Source organism: Haliotis cracherodii, unplaced genomic scaffold (assembly GCF_022045235.1).
Source record: "Haliotis cracherodii isolate W230 unplaced genomic scaffold, xgHalCrac1.p SCAF_12, whole genome shotgun sequence".
Lineage (NCBI taxonomy): Eukaryota > Metazoa > Mollusca > Gastropoda > Lepetellida > Haliotidae > Haliotis > Haliotis cracherodii.
Genome location: NW_027266267.1, coordinates 22,508,082 through 22,534,682, shown reverse-complemented (window position 1 = coordinate 22,534,682; position 26,601 = coordinate 22,508,082). Strand labels below are relative to the sequence as shown.

Below are 26,601 nucleotides of genomic sequence, written 5' to 3'. Positions count from 1 at the left end.
TTCGCAATATTTGACCAATACAACATTTAAGAGTTTAGCCAATGTCAAGGACTGTGTTTATTTCCCGCCAAAGTTGAAGTAAGCAAAGTGTGGACTTGATAACCAAGAGGATATAATGAACGTTTAAGGACCAACGATCACAAAATGGTACTACAGAACTCTGGCCGGTTTAAGTCCGAGAAGGATCAAGGTTCCGCAGATTCCACGGGGTAGGATCGCAGTTTATGATCTTTAGTTATGTTGTCGTTTTCGTGTTGAATTGTCTTGTTTTGGCTGTAATACAATCACATGAACTGGTCAAAACATTGACATTGTCAGTGATATTTCCGATCAGATCACTTATGAACATGATTATGTGTATTTTCATGTTTTCAGTAATCATGGTGATGTCGAATAGTATTATTAAATGTTTGACAAGCGATAAACATCCAAAATAATCAGCTGTTAAACAGTGTCAGCCTTGGTCGATTGTTTACAGGCCGCTGTCATTTTGTACGAATATTGCTGGATGCAGCGTTAAACAACAAACAAAGTCAAAATGTTTCATTTTACATGTCTCATTGTGACACCAGGCCCAAAAGTTGAATAAATGAATATTGAAATTATCGTCTGGACACATACATGGCATTAGCTAATTTCAAAGTCATAACAAAGCAACGCCAACAAATTCCTCTGTACACAAATTTACCCTAGCATGCAGAGCTTCAAATAACTTTTTGGGGAAAATTCGAAAATATGAGTTTTTACCCCAAAGGTTTCTATTCTAATTGGGTTATTACATTGGGTAACCAATATTGTTTCACTCATCTATTCATCACTATTCGTTTTTTCCCAAAATGAGCAAGCATTTTGATTTTTTTTTAAAAATTCAATAACTTTCTTGACCTTTTTCCCTCTCTAGGTCAAGATTACTGTTACAGGCCGGTTACAGGTTACGGTTACGGTTACAGGCCGGCAAAGCCACATTTCGAAATTAGATAGCCCAAATTGATGTGGCTCTCGCGGCAATGGTTATGGTTGCGTGATTGTATAATGTGGCTCTCGCGGCTATGCTGTCAAAACATGCTTTGTGATTCTAACAGGTTACCGTATATATATAACAAAACAAGTCTTGTTTTCTCATTTTCAATTCAACAAGGATAACATATTCATCAAAACTTTACATTGATGAATATGAATAGCATATGAATATCAAAATGCAGATGAAGGAGGTCGCCCACGTGGTCACCATATTCCATCTCACTCAGGTGTGGGTTCAGGAGCTGGATCTTGAGGGACGCAATACGTGCATCGATTGCCTTGTACTTCTTTCTTCGTGAAGGTTCTGATCACTGGTGTGAGAGTCTCAGGACTGCAACCTCTTTGAGTGACTGCTCTCGCTGAAATAGCTTCACTACCTCTTAGATGTTCGGGTGGCACTTCTTGGCAAGTTTCTTTATCTTGTTGTGCAACCCTTCCAGGTGATTGTTGGTACGATGGCCTTGGTTTTCGAAATGGTTCCAAATCTCTGGCATGAAGGCCCCTCCTTGAACCCAACCAGTCACGGCATTGTGAGCTGCACGTTCAAAGTCCAACTGAATTGTAAGTGGGGCAAACTCTAGACCTCCTCTACTAGCAAAATCGTATAGGTACTGAAACATATTGACATAACTTTTGTTCGATTGGACAACAAACAGTAAACTAATGGAAACATATGGCCAAACACCTCAGTATGTAAACAATAAATCTGATCAAACAACTTGGGACAGGCATAAAATGTACCATCACAAAATACAATGTCTGCAGTACACAAATGTTCAATGTTCTTGTCTGTAGTGAAGATGATGATGTCGTCACTAACACGGTGTAGGAACTGGTCGCCTCCCTCAGTCTGGGAGTACCGCGCTTAGTAATTTGAATGTGGGACACTCATATAAAGGTATCGGTAATCAGATTAATTAATTACCCGCTAGAATAGGCGAAATGCACTCAGCTGAAAATGTGGCGTTACCGGCAATAGCCATTTCTGAAATGTGGCTCTCCCGGCTAGACACCCCAATATTGTTTCACTCATCTATTCATCACTATTCTTTTTTTCCCAAAATGAGCAAGCATTTTGATTTTAAAAAAAAATGCAATAACTTTCTTGACCTTTTTCCCTTTCTAGGTCAGGATTACTGTTAAATATTTTTCAAAAGTACATTAATACAAACATAATGAATGTATTTTACTCTTTGTGTCTTTCTTCATGTCAGTTAATACTTTTGTGATAACAAAAAGGAAAAAATGTAAAAACAGGCCAAATTGAATTTCTAGACAGAGTTATGGGAATTGAATTGCCGCGTAGGCAAGAGGCCACCCTGACTGATATACCCAAACCAAAATTGGAGTACAGAAATACACCCAAGCCTGGTAATATTAATGGTGCTGAAGCCAGAAAAAATCTTAATGCACCATTGTAATCATAAGGGGTATTATCAGATTATGGAGAACAACTTCATTATTATCATGGCTATAGTGGCATCAAATACAACCTTTGTTGGTTTGCTGACAATCAATTTCATGGCCTAAAAATAATATTATAGTTTCTTTTTTCCAGCCGAGAAGACAGCACTGAAAAACGACTAAGCAGAGCGACCTTGAATGATGAAATTGACCTTCGCTTCGGGTTTGATCGATACAAGGACCCCCAGGAGAAAACAGGCTGGCTTATTAATATGCATCCTGTAAGTTTACAAATTCACAGTCAATGCTTATAATTAAATTCGACCACAAAAACATGTTTTATCTACAATAGTTTAACCAAAAACAGTTGTATATATCAAAGCAGACAAAAATGACGAGATTGATAAACATTCTGGGTGCAGGAATACATACTGTGGCGTGACATGAATCAGGCGACTGTTTAATTTATGGACATAACATGACATGCCTACGCGGTCAGTAGCCAATCAACGGAGAGTATGATAAAAAACAAAGTTCATAGGACCTGTCAATCACGGCAAGAGGCGCAAAGTACTGTAAGAGTCACAGCGTTCCCGCTGGCTTTTGAAACTGCCAGTCATTTTGGACTGGCAACTCTAAAAATTACCAGTCCCCCTAATTTTTGCCAGTACCAACTTGCAACAAATAAAAAGTATGAAAATTATTAGGTTTTAATTCTTTCAACATCATGTTCAGTGCAAAGATGTCATCTTTGGAGTAACTTAGTTAGATCTATACATCATTCACACAAACTTCAGTCCCAATTTCCTCTTCTTTATTTAATTATTTCGAGCAAAGTTCCTACAAATGGTGGTAACAGTCAAGCTGACTTTGTTCGAAAAATGTACTGAAATGAATATAATCAATGTTTTGTTCAACAACAAAGGTTTATAAGGTACTTTGTTTACCGGTCCACAGGGACTGGCAGTCATATGAATTACCGGTGCAAGCCTAATTTTATCGGTAAAAAACTGGTAATTACCGGTAAATGGGAACGCTGAGTCAGAGGGTAACGAACCGGAACAAATATATATGTTCGGGAGGAGGCAGCTGTTTGAAATGACATGGTCCGTTACCGCCAGATTCAAACATAAGTACCCTGAGAACGGGGAGACACGGTTGGAAAAATGCTAGTTAGAAATGAAACCCAAAGACATAAAAGTTGTGGAACCAAGGCGAGCGGGGAAGAAAACAGACGAGCGAGCCTGCACGTTTGCTGTTTCATTCCTTCTCGGCCTTTAGTCCCAAAGAGTTGTTTGGACAATGAATATGCATGAATTCCGCTAAATGGTCTGTGCAAAGTTCTCATCATCCTTATTACCGTATTCGACGTAATATGCGCCCGGGGCGCTCTCAAAATTAGAAATAGGGGACTCTTATTAGAATATTATTTTGAGTTGAAAGATTGTAAATTTTGTGGTTTATGCTGACAGCCTGAAATGTTTATATACGACAGATATATTTTTCCAAGATTTAATTGCCTATAATTAAGGGTGCATATAACATACGAGTGCATAGTATACACTAATAAATAAGTCTTGTGTACTTAAACCAATTGGAAGGGGTGCTAATTGAGATTGTTCACTAGCCAATATATTGGCAAGTATCGCCGTGGGCACTTATTACGTCGAATACGGTATATATATATGGCATGTGTTTGCGGTAGATGTGTAGAGTTAAGTTTTACACGTCAATTACAGCCCACAAAGTTTAAATTTTTACCAAGTAGCCATATGGCTACAAGTATTTTCTTCCAGGTAGACAGTGGTAAAATCAAGAAGTCAAGCCAATATTGTAGGTGGCCAAAAGCATTTGAAATTATCTTTTATCAAATAACTAATACATGTACAGGTCATAGCACTACTCTTGGAATTGTATATTAGTGGAAACTGTGCTTGAGTTTTGTTATTTGTGACTCAAACAATGATGCAATTTATGTTACTAGATCATAAAGGTATATCCTTGCTTATCCAATAAATATCCAGTAGCAGACATGTTTATTTTTGTGTCTACAACCTGTAGCTATAGAAGTTAGTCGCCACAAGATATTTTTCAAGGTAGTCATTTGGCTACCTCTGAATTTTAGACAGTAGACAAATTGAAATTTAGGTCGCAATGGCGAAGGTTTTAGTCGTAACTTCGAGGCCTGAATTAGAGAAGGCAGCCCTTCATTATGTTCATAGATTGTCAGATGCATGTGATTTAGGCCTCCAGTGTCTGATATCACTGCCTGCCAGTCTGCTCGTGGCTGGCAAGTTTTCTCTGGGGCTGCATGAAATTTTCCACAACCTGCTCGACTGTCTGGCAGATAATTCTAAGACCACTTACCGTATTCGACGCAATAACCGCCCACGGCGATATTTGCAAATATATTTGCAAATATATTGGCTAGTGGACAATCCCAATTAGCACCCCTTCTGATTGATCAATGTACACAAGACTTATTTATTCGTGTATTATACGCAGTCGTGTGTTATATGCACCCTTAATTATGGGCAATTAATTTCTGAAAAATATATCTGTCGTATATAAACATTTCAGGCTGTCAGCATAAACCACGAAATTTATCTTTCAACTGTTTTTTTTTACCAAAATAATATTGTAATACGAGCCCCCTATTTCTAATTTTGAGTGCGCCCTGGGCGCTTATTACATCGATTACGGTATGTTTTAAATTTTATCAGAACTCATTGATTCTAAAGTGATTGTTTTACATTATTTCAGCTGAATCAAGATGCCATATGCATGATATGTTTCTTACTTTCTGGTGATTTTCCAGTGTGTATTTTGTCTGAATGCGGGAAGGTAACTTGGAAGATGGGAAGGCAACATTTATTGGTCACCTGCCTGACTGTCTTGTTACGTTTTAGCCCAGTCGTTTACGACGCCGCGATGCGCTGTGCAGAGTTGCGTCCTCTGGGCACGCCAGAAACCTATGATTGTGGGTTCGAATCCCGGTTCGCCACGATTATGTTTCTAGGTTTGTCAGCACCATACCTGTGCTCGTTGGTTTCACCGAAGTGGTAAATGTCTGAGACCTGCATCACTTGGTGCTTTCCTCCCACATTGAGCTGACACGCCGTGATATAACTGGAATACGGTTAAAAGCGGCGTTAAACCCAACTCACTCACTCACTCATTCGTCCAGATTATGTTTCTAGGCTTGTCAGCATATGTTTCTAGTTTTTCAGCGATTCCGGGGTAGAATAGGTCTTCAGCAACCCATACTTGCTGTAAAAGGCGACTATGCTTGTCGTAAAAGGCGACAAACGGGATCGGGTGGTCAGGCTTGCTGACTTGGTTGATACAGGTCATTGATCCCAATTGCGTGGATCGATGCTCACGATGTCAATCACTGGATTGTCTGGTCCAGACTCGAATATTCTACAGACTGCCGTCATATAGCTGGAATATTGCTGAGTGTGGCGATAAACAACAAGCAAACAAACAAACAAAAAGGTTTGTCAGCACCATACACGTGCTTGTTGGTTTCACCGAAGTGGTAAACGTCTGAGACCTGCATCACTTCAGGCTTTCCTCCCACATTAAGCTGACTCGATATTACTGTAATACTGTTTAAGCGATGTTAAACACTAAAACCTAAAGTTTTTTTTAAATATTATTTGATTTAATGAAAATGTAGCAATTTTGATGAGCAAGAAACTGTTGTGACTTTTTTAATTTTCTTAGCTCGCTTAAGATGGCTTAATCATGTTAATTATGTTTTGTTTTAGACAGATGTGCTTGATGAAGATAAGCGACTGGTCAGTGCTGTTGATTATTATTTCATCCAGGACGATGGAGCACGTTTTAAGGTATGTACGTCCGTAATGCATTGACATTGGAGATTCCAGGCTCTCAGGATCATTTTCAGTACATTTTAGTGCAATTTAGGGATAACAACTTCTTTAATACTGTAAAGGCGACGTTTCCCTATAGATCCTTATACCGCTGTCCTTTCTTGACAACGGTGTAAGGATCTATACCGAAAAGTCGCCTTTACAGTATTAAAGAAGTTGTTATCCATAAATTGTGTCTACTTTGTCATCCGTCAACTTCTAAGTAATGTTTATTAAACAATTCTTTTAGTGTTAACTTGATCATCTGCATAATACCTGCGAGTATTTCTGTTAACGTTGAATGAATCGTGTATTTTTGCTGTCATTACACGATAAAATCTTCAAATTTTCAACAGATGTCCTCTTCATTGTCAGCTATCCATAATCAGTTGTGTGGGTAATAGTGTCTTGCCGCCCCAAAGCCTGAAGATTTTCTTGATTAAATCGGCTATTTTTGGCCTATAGATACTCAATCAACCCAAGTGAGTTAAAATGTTTTGAATACCCAAAGAAAACTTTAAATACCTAGTGTCGATAACTTGTGAGTATATATATACTCAGAGGCTCAGAAAAAAGCCCTGTCAAAATGTTTTTGAAAACATAAAAGAGGTAGAACATATTACTATTTTCAGAGCTCCAGATAAACTTTTGGTGTTGTGCGTATATTGTTAAAAGCGGCGTTAAACCCAACTCACTCACTCACTCACTCAAATTTCCACAAGAAAGTGTGATGGCTAATGATCATGATATAACTGTCATCGTGGATTTTGGCAAGGTTGAAGGAATTCCCATCTATAATTTCAAAATAAGTTGCTGATTTGCTAATCGAATACGCAGGGTTACTTCACAATATTTTGATGATACGCACAAGTTTTATTTTTGTAGCGTATCTGTAATGTTCGTTGCTTATTTGATACGCTTGGATTTTATTTTACTGCATATTTCTGCATTTCTGATGCGTATTTTACGCAGATACGCAGCTTATCTGGAGTTCTGTATTTTGTTTGCTTTGTCAGTGACATTAAATATTTGAAATTTCCTCTGATTACCCATTTTTGAGCGACGTGTTTTTTGTTTTAGGTGACATTGCCTTTCAAGGCCTACTTCTACGTAGCCACAAAGCAGGACTGTGAACGAGAGGTGGCTTCATTTCTGACACGAAAGTTCTCCGGGAAAATTGCCACTATTGAAAGTGTTGTGAAAGAAGATCTTGACCTGGTAAATCTGATTGTTGTGAAATTGCTATTCAGAATTGCATACCTTAGCGTGCCATAATTTGAGATTCATTCTGATTTTGATTCTTTGTTTGTTAACCACCTCCGTGGTCTAGTGGTAGAGCGTCCGCCCGGAGAGCGGAAGGTCAGGGGTTCGATTCCCGACCGAGTCATACCAAAAGACGTGAAAAGATGGTACTTGTTGTTACCCTGCCTGGCGCTCGGCATTTAGGGGCTAAAACAAGGACTGGTCGGCTCGGAGTCAGTATACTGTGTCTGAGTGGGGTATTCATGTTAAACTGCGGCATGGTATCTCAGTGAGCTAGCACTATAAATCGGCATCAGTCCAGACAAGTACAAGCAGCCACACACATACATACACGTGCATTCATGTCGCTATATAAGTGCAATAATCTTGGATGCGACGTTAAATCCCATTTCACCTCACCTCACCTCTTTGTTTGCTAGCACCTCACCCTTGTTCGATAATCAGAGGTCAACGTCCTGCGCATCTTCATGAGGCAAGCGTGTCCACTAGCCAAGATCAAAGCCAAGGTTCTACCCTTGCCACATCAAGGCCATTTTTCTTGGCTCGACCCTGGCACCACCTCCCGTAGATCTCGATTTGTGCCACCTGTAATGAAAACGCGATATCAAATCAGATCGCTGTCCTTATCTTGTAACGCTTCACAAAGAAGGCATTCACAATTTCATCCCTGACACAAAAACATAGGGAATCGTTGGGGGCTTTAAAGATGTAAAAACATCTGTGTCAACAAAAACATGCAGCGGTAGATCACTTTCATACGAAGGTGTACCAGTCGTGGATGGTGATATTTATGAAACGTTCTCTGATTGGACTATCGATATGTGTGATAGTCCAATCATATTTAGCACAGGAAAGTGGGCTTGATGTGGCAAGGGTGGAAACAACTTTGATAAAAAGGATAGAGGATGCTCTTGCCTCATGAACATGCATCCTGCATTGCTTTGGACTTTCTCCCACATCAAGCTGACATGCATTGAAATATTGTTGAAAATTAGGGCTGCAACGAATACACAATGAGACGAATACGATTCTTATCATGAATGTAGGGTAACAAATACGAATAGAAATTCACGAATACAATAACAAGTCAGCAGTTGATGTATTATTTGTTATATTCAGCGGAACAATAACAACATGAATTATTTGACATGGTTTGTTAATTATTAATATATTATACATTTTTATACTGCACTTATCCAGGTACTAGTACCTGCACAAATGTGACAATGACCAGTGACCACAATACTGTCAAATTAAATATTATGAGAGTGTTGTCTTTTGAAGACATCTATGCATATAATATGTTCTTATGGATATTTTTAGGTACAGGGTATGTAAATGTACATCACTGCATATTCATAAATATTTGATTCTTGTGGCCATGAATAACGAATTCAATTCATGAATGGATACTGTTCGATTCACCGAATATGTGAGTGAATTGTAACAGCCCTATTGAAAATGGCACTAAACCAAACGTCAGTGTTGTTTACAGTGCTTTGCCTTGAAAATTATGACTGAGGATATAGTAGAAAAAGCTTACATTACGATATTTTACAGAATTTATTTTGTGCAGGGACTTGAGTAACAGGCCTAATACATCATGTCTTCGTTTTGAAAGATGAAGGGGTCAGCAAATGTGTCTTTGAGTCCGTAGGACCCCCAAAATTAAAACCCCAAGTAAATCTCATTAAAATCAGATCTTAGTTCTCCCTACCGCTAAACAAAGATCTGAGGACATCCCATTAGGGGTCACGTCAGAACGACCTGTCATCCGACCAATCAGATCGTCGCTTACCAGATCATGAAAGTGACATTACGGGTCACGTCATTCCGACCTTTCGTGAACTCTGACCGACCAATGGAATTACTGACAAGAAGTCGACATTAGCAAATCAGAAGGCAGCTTTCTCATGCTTTACGGCACTTATTTCAAATTGGCAACTACGCTTTGAAACAAATTCTCGCTTAAAAATTTGAAACTCAAACATTCTCAAATGGCTAATATATGATCTAGATTGTATAGATTCAGTCGTTAAGCCGGTAAATATCGCTAGGTAAATGTCCTCGGATCTTTGTTCAGCGGCAGCAAGAACTAAGATCTGATTTTAATGAGATTGGGTAAATCCCAGCCAGTCAGTACATATATCGCTGTGTATAAGGCGAGTTTTTCGTACCTAAAATGAGGGGGTTAAGAAGGGGGGTCGTCTTATACACGGAGTCGAAGATCTCACATTTTTTTCCACTGGCGATGTCAACCGTCGTCCGATAGCCAGCCCAGCATTTGACAAAAAAACTTTGTATTTCCTCCTAAATAACTATTCCAATAACAATTTCCATACATAAACATGATTTGTATCTCTTTTCCTTGAATAAAGTTTAATAATTTCTGCAAATAAAGTTGAAATGACCCTCGCCTCGATGCAGATTGTCAAACCACCTGACACGGTAAAACAATCAACATCCGTGAGTAGAGAGCCGGAAGTACCGGTAAGCATATGCATATTGCACATGTGACCTAACATGTGATAACTGGTGAAGCTGAAATCAATTCCCGCTGTTTTTACAGTTGTATTAACAAGTGTTGGAGACGGTGTGGACAAGTGATTGTGGAATAAACACGCTGAATGTGAAGCAAACATAAGCCTAGTTAGTTACAACATACTTAATTGGCGATTAAATTACTCACCATTGTCTCTTATATGTTATTACTTCATAAATGAATTTTTATTTTACGGGCACAAATTTGGTGTCGTACCGTGTAAACACAAAATGGCGATGTGTGCTGGAGTTACACATGCGACCTATCATTGTAGAAAAAAACAACGCAAGATAAACATATTTTTATTGCATATAAAAGGTTTGTGTGCGCACTTGTGATGTGCTTCCAGGTCGCCTTATACACGGAGTATAGGATCTTGGGTTGATTTTGAAGGCGTGTTCAGGGGGGTCGTCTTATACGTGGGGCCGCCTTATACACAGCGATATACGGTATGTTGCCTACTGTTTCAGCACAACCACCTGGTGGGGTTGAAGCGGAAGTATCTCAAGCTCTCCTTCCTAAGTGTCGAGGATCTCATGAAAGTGAAGAGGGAGATCTTTCCTGCCGTCAGGAAGAACAAGGAGAGAGAGAAGCAGAATGAAGCCTACACTGCCATGCTGACCAGGTGAGCTATTAGCAGAGCTACAGATAAGCTGCGTATTTGCGTAAAATACACCCCCAAATTCTCAAAACCCAATTACTTTCAATTAACCTGTGTACAGAAACGCATGTATTAAATGAAAAACTCAAATGTATAAAAACAGCACGCGTAAATTCCCAATGAAGCTTTTTCAGCATGCGTACAACGGAGCCAATTTCTGAAACACAATTACGAGCTAATTTACTTACCGGGTCAAGCCTATTTATTTAAAACAGTAATATACATCTAAAACATTATTTTTCATAATTTTTTTTAAATCTTTAAATGTTCACTAATTTTGGAAAAAAACAATAGAGTGATGAATAGATGAGTGAAAAAATATTGGTTACCCATTGAAAAATATAAAAACCCAATTAAAATAGAAACCCTAGGGTAAAAAGTCAATTGCTCAAAAAGTTATCTGGAGCTCTGTATTAGACTTCAGGGTCCCAGTATTTCATATCCCCTGGGGGGGCGGTCGGGTAGCCTAGTGGTTAAAGTGTTCGCTCGTCACGCCGAAGACCCAGGTTCGATTCCCGACATTGGTACAATGTGTGAAGCCCATTTCTGGTGTCCCCCGCCGTGATATCTAGCTGGAATATTGCTAAAAGCGGCGTAAAACCATGCTCACTCGCTCATAACCCCTAGGGGGAGAGGACGTAGCCCAGTTGTTGAGGTGTTCTCTTGTCACACACAATGCCTGGGTTTGATTCTCCTCTTGGTGATATTAATGTAAATACATTTTTTTAACAAAGTCAGCTTGTCTGTTACCATCAGGGTTTCCACTTGTCTATTTCTAGGTTAAATATCCATTTGTAGCGACTTCGTCCCAAAATATTGAAAAAAAAGAAGAGAAAATTGTGAGTGAAGTTCGTGTGAATGACGTAAAGATCCAACTAAATGACTTCAGAGTGAGTGAATATGGTTTTATGCCGATTTTAACAATATTCCAGCAATATCACCGCTGGGGACACCAGAAATGGGCTTCACACATTGTACCCATGTCGGGAATCGAACCCGGGTCTTTGGAGTGACGAGAGAACGCTTTAACCACTAGGCTACCTGACCGCATCAGGTGACCGCCGCTAAGTTAGTTCAGAGATGACATCTTTGCACTGAACATGAGAATTAAAACAAGAATTAAAACTAAATAATTTTCATCCATTTTTTTATTTGTTGAGATATATAGGCTTATTCTCCTCTCCTGTACATTTAAGTGTAGGTGTAGAATGCATGCCTGGCTGAGCATGGTTTGTGTATTTTCAGCCACTTGACGGGAGAAGATGGGGTCTCCAAGAAGATAGCAGACCAGATGGACAACATCATTGACATCAGGTCAGTTTCCTATTAGAAACATTAACATCAGGCCAGTTATGTTACTACATTGATACAGGTCAGTTTCGTGACTTCATTGACATCAGGTCAGTTTCTTGACTACATTGACATCAGGTCAGTTTCGTGACTACATTGGCATCAGGTCAGTTTCTTGACTACATTGACATCAGGTCAGTTTCGTGACTACATTGACATCAGGTCCGTTTTGTTACTACATTGACATCAGGTCAGTTTCGTGACTACATTGACATCAGGTCAGTTTCGTGACTACATTGACATCTGGTCAGTTTCGTGACTACATTGACATCAGGTCAGTTTCGTGACTACATTGACATCAGGTCAGTTTCGTGACTACATTGACATCAGGTCAGTTTCGTGACTACATTGACATCAGGTCAGTTTCGTGACTACATTGACTGTAGGTCAGTTTCGTGACCATATTGACATCAGGTCAGTTTCGTGACTACATTGCCATCAGGTCAGTTTCGTGACTACTTTGACATCAGGTCAGTTTCGTGACTACATTGACATCAGGTCAGTTTCGTGACTACATTGACATCAGGTCAGTTTCGTGACTACATTGACATCAGGTCAGTTTTGTGACTACATTGACATCAGGTCAGTTTCGTGACTACATTGACATCTGGTCAGTTTTGTGACTACGTTGACATCAGGTCAGTTTCATAACTACATTGACATCTGGTCAGTTTCGTGGTAGGGTGAAACATTGCACCGATAAATCGTAAGTTTTCCAGCGATAATAAGATAGTTTTTTTCTGAATCAATACAAGACGATATACTTGCTTGAATATATATTTTTAACTTAACCTGCATTACTCCTTAATGCATTCACTTCTTACCTTACGACAACTAGAAGGGACTGCATAACAGCGATGGTCCTGCGTGAAGAAATAAAGTTGTTGTCCTAAAGTCCCTCTTTTACTGACCACTGTCCCGTGACCTTGATACCTAAGGTCACCTTCTTCATATCACTGCCTGTCGCACTACAACAAGAACCTGTCCCAGCCGAGCTCTCCTTTTAGACCTTCAGTTTTTGTCTACAATTCTAAAATTGATCTGCGAAGGGTGATCATGTATTCTTTCCATATTACTTTCACCATGTTCTGTAGTTTTATGTGAATTAATTAGGGGTCAAAAGACTTTTTTTTGCTGCCATTTTGAATTATGTTGCAATTGTTTGCCTGCCAAGGTAGTCAAATAGTTTACAATTCTCAGCAAGGTATGTATAACATACGCATGTGTATTCATTTAATGACACCCCTAGCTATTTTGTCAAAATGTGTTGTAATTAACGTTCCAAGTTCACGACTAGATACAGCCGCTATGAACATGTGTCTACAGCTAGCTTTTCCTTTTAAAAAATGCTCTAATATGCTGATTGTCAAGAAGTTTCATCATGATTTCATCACTATATGTGTATAGTGATGTGTATCGTGACCTTGCTATGAAGATTCACCCCTTTCTTTTGGTTACATTGACATCGATCAGTTACATGGCCGCATTGACATCAGGTCAATCACGTGCCGGCAACATTGAGATCAGGTCAATTTCATGGTAGCAACATTGACATCAGGTCAATAACGTGCCGGTAACATTGAGAACAGGTCAATTTCATGGTAGCAACATTGATATCAGGTCAATTATGTAGCAGCAACATTGACCTCAGGTCAAATGTATGGCAGCAACATTGTTATGAGATCAATTAGACATCAGGTCAATTAGCTGGCAGCATCATTGACATCAGGTCAATTACGTGTCAGGAATATTCACATCACATCAATTACGTGGCAGCAACATTGACATCAGGTCAATTACGTGGCAAGAATATTGACATCAGGTCAATAATGTGGCAGCAACATTGACATCAGGTCAATTACGTGGCAGCAACATTGACATCAGGTCAATGACGTGTCAGGAATATTCACATCACATCAATATTCGTGGCAGAAACATTGACATCAGGTCAATTTTGTAGCAGCAATATTTACATCAGGTCAATTTTATGGCAGCAACATTGTCATGAGATCAATTAGGTTGCAGCAATATTGACATCAGGTCAATTACGTGGCAGCAACATAACAACATCAGGTCAGTTACGTGGCAGCAACATTGACATCAGGTCAATAACGTGGCAGGAATATTCACATCAGATCAATTACGTGTCAGGAATATTCACATCACATCAATTACGTGGCAGCAACATTGACATCAGGTCAATTACGTGGCAAGAATATTGACATCAGGTCAGTTACGTGGCAGCAACATTGACATCAGGTCAATAACGTGGCAGGAATATTCACATCAGGTCTATTACGTGGCAGGAATATTCACATCACATCAATTACGTGGCAGCAACATTGACATGAGGTCAATTACATGGCAGCAACATTGACATCAGGTCAATTACGTGGCAGCAAAATTGACATGAGGTCAATTTTGTAGCAGCAACATTGACATCAGGTCAATTTTATGGCAGCAACATTGTCATGAGATCAATTAGGTTGCAGCAATATTGATTTCTCATCAATTAGCTGGCAGCAACATTGACATCAGGTAAATGACGTGGCAGCAACATTAACAACAGTTCAATTAACTGGCAGCAACATTGACATGAGGTCAATTACGTGGCAGCAACATTGACATGAGGTCAATTGCGTTGCAGCAACATTGACATCAGGTCAATTTTGTAGCAGCATCATTGACATCAGGTCAATGACGTGTCAGGAATATTCACATCACATCAATTACGTGGCAGCAGCATTGACATCAGGTCAATTACGTGGCAGGAATATTTACATCAGGTCAATAACGTGGCAGCAACATTGACATCAGGTCAATAACGTGGCAGCAACATCAACATCAGGTCAATGGCGTCTCAGGAATATTCACATCAGGTCAATAACGTGACAGCAACATTGACATCACATCAATAACGTGGCAGCAACATTGACATGAGGTCAATTACGTGGCAGGAATATTCACATCATATCAATTACGTGGCATTAACATTGACATGAGGTCAATTACATGGCAGCAACATTGACATCAGGTCAATTACGTGGCAGCAACATTGACATCAGGTCAATTTTGTAGCAGCAACATTGACACCAGGTCAATTTTATGGCAGCAACATTGTCATGAGATGAATTAGGTTCCAACAATATTGACATCACATCAATTACGTGGCAGGAATATTGACGTCACATCAATTACGTGGCAGCAATATTGACATCAGGTCAATTACGTGGCAGCAACATTGACATCAGGTCAATTAACTGGCAGCAACATTGACATGAGGTCAATTACGTTGCAGGAATATTGACGTCACATCAATTACGTGGGAGCAACATTGACATCAGGTCAATTACGTGGCAGCAGCATTGACATCAGGTCAATTAACTGGCAGCATCATTGACATCAGGTCAATGCTGTGTCAGGAATCTTCACAACACATCAATTACGTGGCAGCAACATTGACAACAGGTTTATTACGTGGCAGGAATATTAACGTCAGGTCAATAACGTGGCAGCAACATTGACATCAGGTCAATGACGTGTCAGGAATATTCACATCACATCAATTTTCGTGGCAGCAACATTGACATCAGGTCATTTAAGTGACAGCAACACTGACATCAGATCAATTACGTGGCAGCAACATTGACATTAGGTCAATTTTGTAGCAGCAACATTGACATCAAGTCAATTTTTTGGCAGCAACATTGTCATGAGATCAATTATATGGCAGCAATATTGACATCAGGTCAATTACGTGGCAGCAATATTGACATCAGGTCAATTACGTGGCAGCAACATTGACATCAGGTCAATTAACTGGCAGCAACATTGACATGAGGTCAATTACGTTGCAAGAATATTCACATCACATGAATTACGTGGCAGCAACATTGACATGAGGTCAATTACGTTGCAGCAACATTGACATCAGGTCAATTAAGTGGCAGCATCATTGACATCAGGTCAATTACGTGGCAGGAATGTTGACATCAGGTCAATAACGTGACAGCAACATTGACATCACATCAATAACATGGCATTAACATTGACATGAGGTCAATTACATGGCAGCAACATTGACATCAGGTCAATTACGTGGCAGCAACATTGACATCAGGTCAATTTTGTAGCAGCAACATTGACACCAGGTCAATTTTATGGCAGCAACATTGTCATGAGATGAATTAGGTTCCAACAATATTGACATCACGTCAATTACGTGGCAGGAATATTGACGTCACATCAATTACGTGGCAGCAATATTGACATCAGGTCAATTACGTGGCAGCAACATTGACATCAGGTCAATTAACTGGCAGCAACATTGACATCAGGTCAATTACGTTGCAGGAATATTCACGTCACATCAATTACGTGGCAGCAATATTGACATCAGGTCAATTACGTGGCAGGAATATTCACATCACATCAATTACGTGGGAGCAACATTGACATCAGGTCAATTACGTGGCAGCAGCATTGACATGAGATCAATTAACTGGCAGCATCATTGACATCAGGTCAATGACGTGTCAGGAATCTTCACATCACATCAGTTACGTGGCAGCAACATTGACATCAGGTCAATTACGTGGCAGGAATATTTACATCAGGTCAATAACGTGGCAGCAACATTGACATCAGGTCAATGACGTGTCAGGAATATTCACATCACATCAATTTTCGTGGCAGCAACATTGACATCAGGTCATTTAAGTGACAGCAACACTGACATCAGATCAATTACGTGGCAGCAACATTGACATTAGGTCAATTTTGTAGCAGCAACATTGAGTCAATGTTTTGGCAGCAACATTGTCATGAGATCAATTATATGGCAGTAATATTGACATCAGGTCAATTACGTGGCAGCAATATTGACATCAGGTCAATTACGTGGCAACAACATTGACATCAGGTCAATTAACTGGCAGCAACATTGACATGAGGTCAATTACGTTGCAAGAATATTCACATCACATGAATTACATGACAGCAACATTGACATGAGGTCAATTACGTTGCAGCAACATTGACATGAGGTCAATTAAGTGGCAGCATCATTGACATGAGGTCAATGACGTGTCAGGAATATTCACATCACATCAATTACGTGGCAGCAACATTGACATGAGGTCAATAAGGCGGCAGCAATATTGACATCAGGTCAATTACGTGGCAGGAATGTTGACATCAGGTCAATAACGTGACAGCAACATTGACATCACATCAATAACGTGGCATTAACATTGACATGAGATCAATTACATGGCAGCAACATTGACATCAGGTCAATTACGTGGCAGCAACATTGACATCAGGTCAATTTTGTAGCAGCAACATTGACACCAGGTCAATTTTATGGCAGCAACATTGTCATGAGATGAATTAGGTTCCAACAATATTGACATCACGTCAATTACGTGGCAGGAATATTGACGTCACATCAATTACGTGGCAGCAATATTGACATCAGGTCAATTACGTGGCAGCAACATTGACATCAGGTCAATTAACTGGCAGCAACATTGACATGAGGTCAATTACGTTGCAGGAATATTCACATCACATCAATTACGTGGCAGCAATATTGACATCAGGTCAATTACGTGGCAGGAATATTCACATCACATCAATTACGTGGGAGCAACATTGACATCAGGTCAATTACGTGGCAGCAGCATTGACATGAGATCAATTAACTGGCAGCATCATTGACATCAGGTCAATGACGTGTCAGGAATCTTCACATCACATCAATTATGTGGCAGCAACATTGACATCAGGTCAATTACGTGGCAGGAATATTTACATCAGGTCAATAACGTGGCAGCAACATTGACATCAGGTCAATTACGTGTCAGGAATATTCACATCACATCAATTACGTGGCAGCAACATTGACATCAGGTCAATTACGTGGCAGGAATATTTACATCAGGTCAATAACGTGGCAGCAACATTGACATCAGGTCAATGACGTGTCAGGAATATTCACATCACATCAATTTTCGTGGCAGCAACATTGACATGAGGTCAATTAAGTGACAGCAACACTGACATCAGATCAATTACGTGGCAGCAACATTGACATTAGGTCAATTTTGTAACAGCAACATTGAGTCAATTTTTTGGCAGCAACATTGTCATGAGATCAATTATATGGCAGTAATATTGACATCAGGTCAATTACGTGGCAGCAATATTGACATCGGGTCAATTACGTGGTAGCAATATTGACATCAGGTCAATTACGTTGCAGCAACATTGACAACAGGTCAATGACGTGTCAGGAATATTCACATCACATCAATTATGTGTCGGCAACATTGACATGAGGTCAATTAAGTGACAGCAACATTGACATCAGGTCAATTACGTGTCAGGAATATTTACATCAGGTCAATAACGTGACAGCAACATTGACATCAGGTCAATGACGTGTCAGGAATATTCACATCACATCAATTTTCGTGGCAGCAACATTGACATCAGGTCAATTAAGTGACAGCAACACTGACATCAGATCAATTACAGGGCAGCAACATTGACATTAGGTCAATTTTGTAGCAGCAACATTGACATCGAGTCAATTTTTTTGGCAGCAACATTGTCATGATATCAATTACGTGGTAGCAATATTGACATTAGGTTAATTACGTGGCAGCAACATTGACATCAGGTCAATGACGTGTCAGGAATATTCACATCACATCAATTACGTGTCGGCAACATTGACATGAGGTCAATTAAGTGACAGCAACATTGACATCAGGTCAATTACGTGTCAGGAATATTGACATCAGGTCAATGACTTGTCAGGAATATTCACATCACATCAATAACGTGGCAGCAACATTGACATCAGGTCAATTACGTGGCAGGAATATTTACATCAGGTCAATAACATGGCAGCAACATTGACATCAGGTCAATGACGTGTCAGGAATATTCACATCACATCAATTTTCGTGACAGCAACACTGACATCAGATCAATTTTATGGCAGCAACATTGACATCAGGTCAATTTTGTAGCAGCAACATTGTCATGAGATCAATTATATGGCAGCAATATTGACATCAGGTCAATTACGTGGCAGCAATATTGACATCAGGTCAATTACGTGGCAGCAACATTGACATCAGGTCAATTAACTGGCAGCAACATTGACATCAGGTCAATTACGTTGCAAGAATATTCACATCACATCAATTACGTGGTAGCAATAATGACATCAGGTCAATTACGTGGCAGCAACATTGACATGAGGTCAATGACGTGTCAGGAATATTCACATCACATCAATTACGTGTCGGCAACATTGACATGAGGTCAATTAAGTGACAGCAACATTGACATCAGGTCAATTACGTGTCAGGAATATTGACATCAGGTCAATTACGTGGCAGGAATATTCACATCACATCAATTACGTGGGAGCAACATTGACATCACATCAATTACGTGGCAGCAGCATTGACATCAGGTCAATTAGTGGCAGCAACATTGACATCAGGTCAATTTCGTGGCAGCAGTATTGACATCAGGTGAATTACGTGGCAGCATCATTGACATCAGGTCAATTAATGGCAGCATCATTGACATCAGGTCAATTATCTGGCAGCAACAGTGACATGAGGCCAATTATCTGCCAGCAACATTGACATCAGGCCAATTATCTGCCAGCAACATTGACATCAGGCCAATTATCTGGCAGGAACATTGACATTAGGTCAATTACGTGGCAGCAACATTGACATCAGGTCAGTTATGCGGCAGCAACATTGACATCAGGTCAGTATCAGTTTCTTAGTATCTTGAAATTTCAACTTATTTTTTTAAGATTTTAAGAAAAAAAACAAAAACAAATGGCCCTAAGAGGCTGCTGTTCGGGTACCTTGGCACTGGAATATCTCCTTGCATGTGTCACTGAATGTGACCACACTCTATCATCCAAAATTGCCTCCCACAGGTGATATGGCTTGATCTCATCCAAGCGATACATTGTAGATATCACTGCAATGAAATTGCATCACAATGCTTTTCAGACCATTGTGACATCATTGGTTACCATGACGTCACAATCAAATGACATCACTAATGACTCTGCTACTGAAGCTGTTAGCAGTACTTTTTACACTTAAGACACTGCTTATTACTGTCTACAAATTGAAAAAGTTGGAAAAATGATGTTGGATGATAAACAAAATCTCACCCTCGTGTCTTTTGATATCAAATATATCATCACTCCAGTTTTCACTTTTATCAATTTGTGTTGATATATTTGATATCAAAAGACACTTGGGTGAGATATGATAGTATATGAAGGTTTGAATAGTCTTTACAATTCGCTTTTGTTTCCTTTTCAGGGAGTATGACGTCCCCTACCATGTCCGTGTGTCCATTGACTTGAAGATTTTTGTGGGTCACTGGTATTCTGTGAGGGGGAGAGGGGGTGCGCCCCCCGAGATACGGCAACGGGAGGATCTTGTTGACCGACCGGTAAGCACTTGGTGCAGTTGAAGTAACAACCCATTAAAATCAGGGGTAGAATAAGTCTTCAGGTCTCCCTGGACTAGTGGTAGAGCGTCTGCCCAGAGTCAGTGTACTGCGTCTGAGTTGGGTATCCATGTTAAACTGCGGCATGGTATCTCAGTGGGCTAGACCTATCCGGATTAGTACAAGCAGCCACACACACACACACGTGCATGCACGTCGCTATATAAGTGCAATCATCTTGGACGCGGCGTTAAACCCAATTTCACCTCACCTCACCTCACCTCACCTCACCTCACCTCACCTCAGTACAAACTAGTCAGATCAGTGATTATTCCATGTTAGAATAGACCCCCGGAAACCTTCCGACGTTTGTCATGATCGGGTGGTCAGACTCGATGACCTTGTTGATAGTGTCATCATACCCCAATGGGGTGGACCTTTCCTCACATAATTAATCAATGGATTGTCTGGTCCAGATTCAATTATTTACAGGGTGCCAACATATTATTTCAAAGGACCGCCTCCGTGGTCTAATGGTAGAGTGTCCGCCCGGAGAGCGGAAGGTCCGGGGTTTGATCCCCAACCGCGTCATGCGATAAAAGATGGTACTTGTTGTTACCCTGTCTGGCGCTCGGCATTAAGGGGCTAAAAGAAGGACTGGTCGGCTCTGAGTCAGTATACTGTGTCTGAGTGGGGTATTCATGTTAAACTGCGGCATGGTATCTCAGTGAACTAGCACTATAAATCAGCATCAGTCCAGGCTAGTGCAAGCAGAAACACACACACGTACATGCACGTCGCTATATAAGTGCAATAATCTCGGACGCAACGATCACCTCACCTCAATCAGTCATCTAGTCAGATCAGTGATAATTCCATGTTAGAATAGACCCCCGGAAACCTTCCGACGTTTGACATGATCGGGTGGTCAGACTCGATGACCTTGTTGATAGCGTCATCATACCCCGAAGGGGTGGACCTTTTCTCACATAATTAATCAATGGATTGTCTGGTCCAGATTCAATTATTTACAGGGTGCCAACATATTACTTCAAAACTGTTCATTCTCATGATATTCTTTTAATAATTTTTCAGGATCCAGTGGTGTTTGCGTACGACATTGAGACAACAAAACTACCCCTGAAGTTCCCTGATGCCCAGATAGACCAGATTATGATGATATCCTATATGATAGATGGGCAGGTATGTATGATATCCTACATGATAGATGGGCAGGTATGTGTAATATCCTACATGATAGATGGTCAGGTATGTGTGATATCCTATATGATAGATGGGCAGGTATGTGTGATATCCTATATGATAGATGGGCAGGTATGTGTTATATCCTATTTGATAAATGGACAGGTATGTGTGATATCCTATATGATAGATGGGCAGGTGTGTGTTATATCCTATATGATAGATGGGCAGGTATGTGTGATATCCTATATGATAGATGGGCAGGTATGTGTGATATCCTATATGATAGATGGACAGGTATGTGTGATATCCTATATGATAGATGGGCAGGTATGTGTGATATCCTATATGATAGATGGACAGGTATGTGTGATATCCTATATGATAGATGGGCAGGTATGTGTTATATCCTATTTGATAAATGGGCAGGTATGTGTGATATCCTATATGATAGATGGGCAGGTGTGTGTTATATCCTATATGATAGATGGACAGGTATGTGTGATATCCTATATGATAGATGGACAGGTATGTGTGATATCCTATATGATAGATGGGCAGGTATGTGTGATATCCTATATGATAGATGGACAGGTATGTGTGATATCCTATATGATAGATGGGCAGGTATGTGTTATATCCTATATGATAGATGGGCAGGTATGTGTGATATCCTATATGATAGATGGACAGGTATGTGTGATATCCTATATGATAGATGGGCAGGTATGTGTGATATCCTATATGATAGATGGGCAGGTATGTGATATCCTATATGATAGATGGTCAGGTATGTGTGATATCCTATATGATAGATGGACAGGTATGTGTGATATCCTATATGATAGATGGGCAGGTATGTGATATCCTATATGATAGATGGGCAGGTATGTATGTATGACTGGCAGAATTTTGGATGTGTTTCTGGGGTTTATGATGTTGAGAAAAGCTATGGATGGTCTTCAGGGCCATCTGTTACTGAGCATCTGTGGATGTGTTTCTGGTTTATGAAAACACTGATATTTTTTGGTTGTTTTTCAGGGCTGCCTAATACAGAGAATCCATGTTTGCATTTCAGGGCTATTTAATATGTAACAGAGAGATAGTCTCTCAAGACGTGGAGGACTTCGAGTACACACCAAGACCTGAGTTTGAGGGACCTTTCATAGTTTTCAATGAGCCAGATGAGGTCAGTTTCTAAGTTTGATGTTATCATCTTCTATCAAGTTATACATACTACAACATTATAAGTTTATCAGTCCATTATTTCGTGCTCAGAGGTCTTATTATTTGTAAATCCCTGTGTAGAGTTCATCCCTTATTTGTTCCAGGATCTGCTACAATTATGATACCCACTGATACAAATGAAATTCTCTTCCATCTAGCATAAACCCAAGCCAGTTTCTTTTTGAGCTTGACCCGTGAAGATCTGGGGTAGAATAGACCTTCAGCAACCCATGTTTGCTGTAAAAGGCGACTATGCATGTCCTAATAGGCGACTAACGGTATCAGGTGGCCAGGCTCGCTGACTTCGTTGATGCATGTCATTGTATCCCTATTGCGTGGATTAATGCTCATGTCGATCACTGGATTGTCTGGTCCAGACTCGAATATTTCATATAGCGTGAATATTTGCTGAGTTCGGAGTTCAACAACAAACAAACAAACAAACTTTAAGAGCTACAGTCAGACATATTATATTTTATTTTTCAGGTTTCATTGATCAAGAAATTCTTCGAGCATTTCCAGGAAGTACGGCCCCAAATCTGTGTAACATACAACGGAGACTTCTTTGATTGGTATGTTGTCATGGTAACGAGATGATGGTGATAAAAGAGTTCAATATGCTTTCACTATGACATGTTTTAAGGTCAAATCTGTGTGGAAAAATACTGTGACATTGTTTGCCCAACAGGCCATTCGTTGAGGCGCGGGCAGCGGTCCATGACATGGATATGTTCCGGGAAATCGGCTTCCAGAAGGACAATCAAGGGGAATACAAGTCCAGGCACTCCATACACATGGACTGCTTCAGGTGAACTGTGGAATAATGATGATGATGATGATAATGATAATGAAAATTATGATGAGGATAATTATGATGATGATGATGGTGGTGATGATGATAATTATGATGATGATGATAATTATGATAATGATGGTGATGATGATAATTATGATGATGATGATAATAATAATGATGGTGATGATGATAATTATGATGATGATGATAATAATAATGATGGTGATGATGATAATTATGATGATGATGATAATTATGATAATGATGGTGATGATGATAATTATGATGATGATGATAATAATGATGTGATGATGATAATGATGATGATGATGGTGATGATGATAATAGTAATGATGATGATAATTATGATAATGATGATGTACCCATCCTTTCATCTTCCTTTGGTGTTGTTGTTTGGACGAAACAAGAAATTCAAGGTATTCACACCCTCACACGAAGAATCAAGTCAGGCAATAGATCCCACCACCCTCTCTCTTCCCTTATTTTCCTAGATATTTACCAATCATAATGGGAGGGCGTGGTTTGATTAACATTGGGGCTCTTCATGATAGAATTGTTTTGTGCACTTATGCACACATTTTTTTGTCTGATGATCTGAAGAAGAAAAGTGAAGCCTTCTGTTCTCTGTTTAGGACCAGTCACCTCCCACTTGAAACTGTCAATGTGTGATTTTTGCATCAAAATGTAAATATGAAATGTAGATTATGTGATGATTTAATGAGGTGAGGTGAGGGGAAATTGGGTTAAACGTCGTGTCCAAGGTTATTGCACTTATATAGCGACGTGCATGCCTGTGTGTGCGGCTGCTTGTACTAGTCCGGACTGATGCCGATTTATCGTGCTAGCTCACTGAGATACCATTCCGCAGTTTAACATGAATACCCCACTCAGACACAGTACACTGACTCCGAGCCGACCAGTCCTTGTTTTAGCCCCGTAATGCCGAGTGTCAGGCAGGGTAACAACAAGTACCATCTTTTACCGTCTTTTGGTATGACGCGGTCGGGGATCGAACCCCTGACCTTCCGCTCTCCGGGCGGACGCTCTACCACTAGATCACAGAGGCAGTGAATTTAATGAGACTGTACTCGCCACAATAACATGACAATGTTACTTGACAGTAACTTGCTGTTACTTGATGCAACGTGACACTGACATTATTCCATGATGGTTATCCATAGAGGGGTATGTCGACAGATTTTGATGTCTACCGTCGTTGATTTCAGGGCTTGACTTCATTGCTGGTCCTCTGGTCAGTGACAAGCAGAAAACGTGGAGGGCCGGTTGTAAGTCAGTGACCAATCAGACCCATAATTGATACCAATTGTTTATTACAGATGGGTGAAACGAGACAGCTACCTGCCTGTTGGAAGTCAGAATCTGAAGGCTGTTGCCAAGGTAACCAATCAGTGGGCCAGGAATTATAGAAAATTACAGATTTATTTTAAAATCTATGATGTTTTCTTCATAAAAGGTCAAATTATCCCAATGTCTTCTGCGTTTTGGTTTTAGAAAGATATGTCAGTGTATCTGCAACATGGATGGCTATGAATTCATATTACTTTTCTTTAGCATCTCGTAGTGGTTATTGTCCAGAAACCTTTCGATTATGTTTCTAGGTTTGTCAGCACCGTACCCGTGCTCGTGGATTTCACCGAAGTGGTAAACGTCGGAGACATGCATCACTTGGGGCTTTCCTGTCACATTAAGCTGACATGCCGTGATATAACTGGAATACTGTTAAAACTGGCGTTAAACCCAACTCACTCACTCATGCTCCTTAACCTGTTGAGTTGTTCGACTTGGTGGCTCGGCAGGTTCATGGCTCATGCTGCGAGGACGAGGATTGTTGTTTGTCACACTTTGTTGTAGAGAGGCTGTCATGACGCCAGTTACATCCCATGGGGATTTCTGGGTAGAATTCATCCGCAGCAACCTGGTTGTAAGCGGCGATCAAAGGGTGACATGGTTGATAGTGTGTCATGTTGTTTTCAATATCAGTCACTGGATTGTTGGGACCAGCCTTGAATTTATACACACCGCCGTCATATAGCTGGAATATTGTCAAGTGCAGCGTTATGAAACAAACTAACTAAATAATATTGCTCAAATATTTCTGATATGTGTAAAACAACATTCACTCATACACTCACTTCAAACACACTCAAGATGCTTGAAGGCTTAAAAAGGCTTGAATTGTAAGATCTCTTTTGAAAAAACCCTTGATTTTTAGTGTCAACCTTGAAAAGCCTTGAAAAACACCAACAGCTTAAAATAAGCCTTGAAATTTGTACAAAATGTCGTATTCTTGTTAAGTATTTAAATTAATGGCTTATTAGGTCTTACCACTAATATATAGTATGCTGGATTTAAAAAAACAACATATTTACAGACAATCGCTAAAAACCCATCCTAAAAAGTCTTGAAAATGATAGTTAAAAACCTTGAAACACCTTGAACATGCCTTGAATGTTAATGTTTCATATTTGAACCATGTTACTTTTGTCCAGGCGAAGTTGCGGTATGATCCGGTGGAGTTGGATCCGGAGGAGATGTGCCGAATGGCGAGCGAGGAACCTCAGGTACTTCGTTACAGCTTCGTCAACCATTCGGCTGCTGCTGCTGCTGCTGACATTTAGAAAAAATAGAATAAAAGTCGAACACTTTTGCCACTCAATTCCTGAAACAAATTAAAATGGGAACACTGGAATATCACGGTAGTGGATGCGTG

At 40.0% G+C, this 26,601-nt stretch overlaps 1 protein-coding gene across 1 annotated transcript in view; it reads left to right on the top strand.

The window, feature by feature from the left end:
- The first annotated feature begins 137 nt into the window (after positions 1-137).
- LOC139457652 (DNA polymerase epsilon catalytic subunit A-like) overlaps positions 138-26,601 on the top strand; it is a 93,029-nt gene continuing 66,565 nt past the window's right edge. Inside the window, exons 1-13 of the mRNA XM_071239004.1 lie at positions 138-209; positions 2,579-2,705; positions 6,198-6,278; positions 7,383-7,520; positions 10,578-10,732; positions 12,014-12,082; positions 20,494-20,626; positions 21,719-21,826; positions 22,905-23,015; positions 23,540-23,625; positions 23,742-23,861; positions 25,208-25,268; positions 26,381-26,452. Coding sequence (XP_071095105.1) covers positions 145-209; positions 2,579-2,705; positions 6,198-6,278; positions 7,383-7,520; positions 10,578-10,732; positions 12,014-12,082; positions 20,494-20,626; positions 21,719-21,826; positions 22,905-23,015; positions 23,540-23,625; positions 23,742-23,861; positions 25,208-25,268; positions 26,381-26,452 — 1,326 coding nt within the window. The 5' untranslated portion in view covers positions 138-144. The remainder of the gene's footprint in view (positions 210-2,578; positions 2,706-6,197; positions 6,279-7,382; positions 7,521-10,577; positions 10,733-12,013; positions 12,083-20,493; positions 20,627-21,718; positions 21,827-22,904; positions 23,016-23,539; positions 23,626-23,741; positions 23,862-25,207; positions 25,269-26,380; positions 26,453-26,601) is intronic.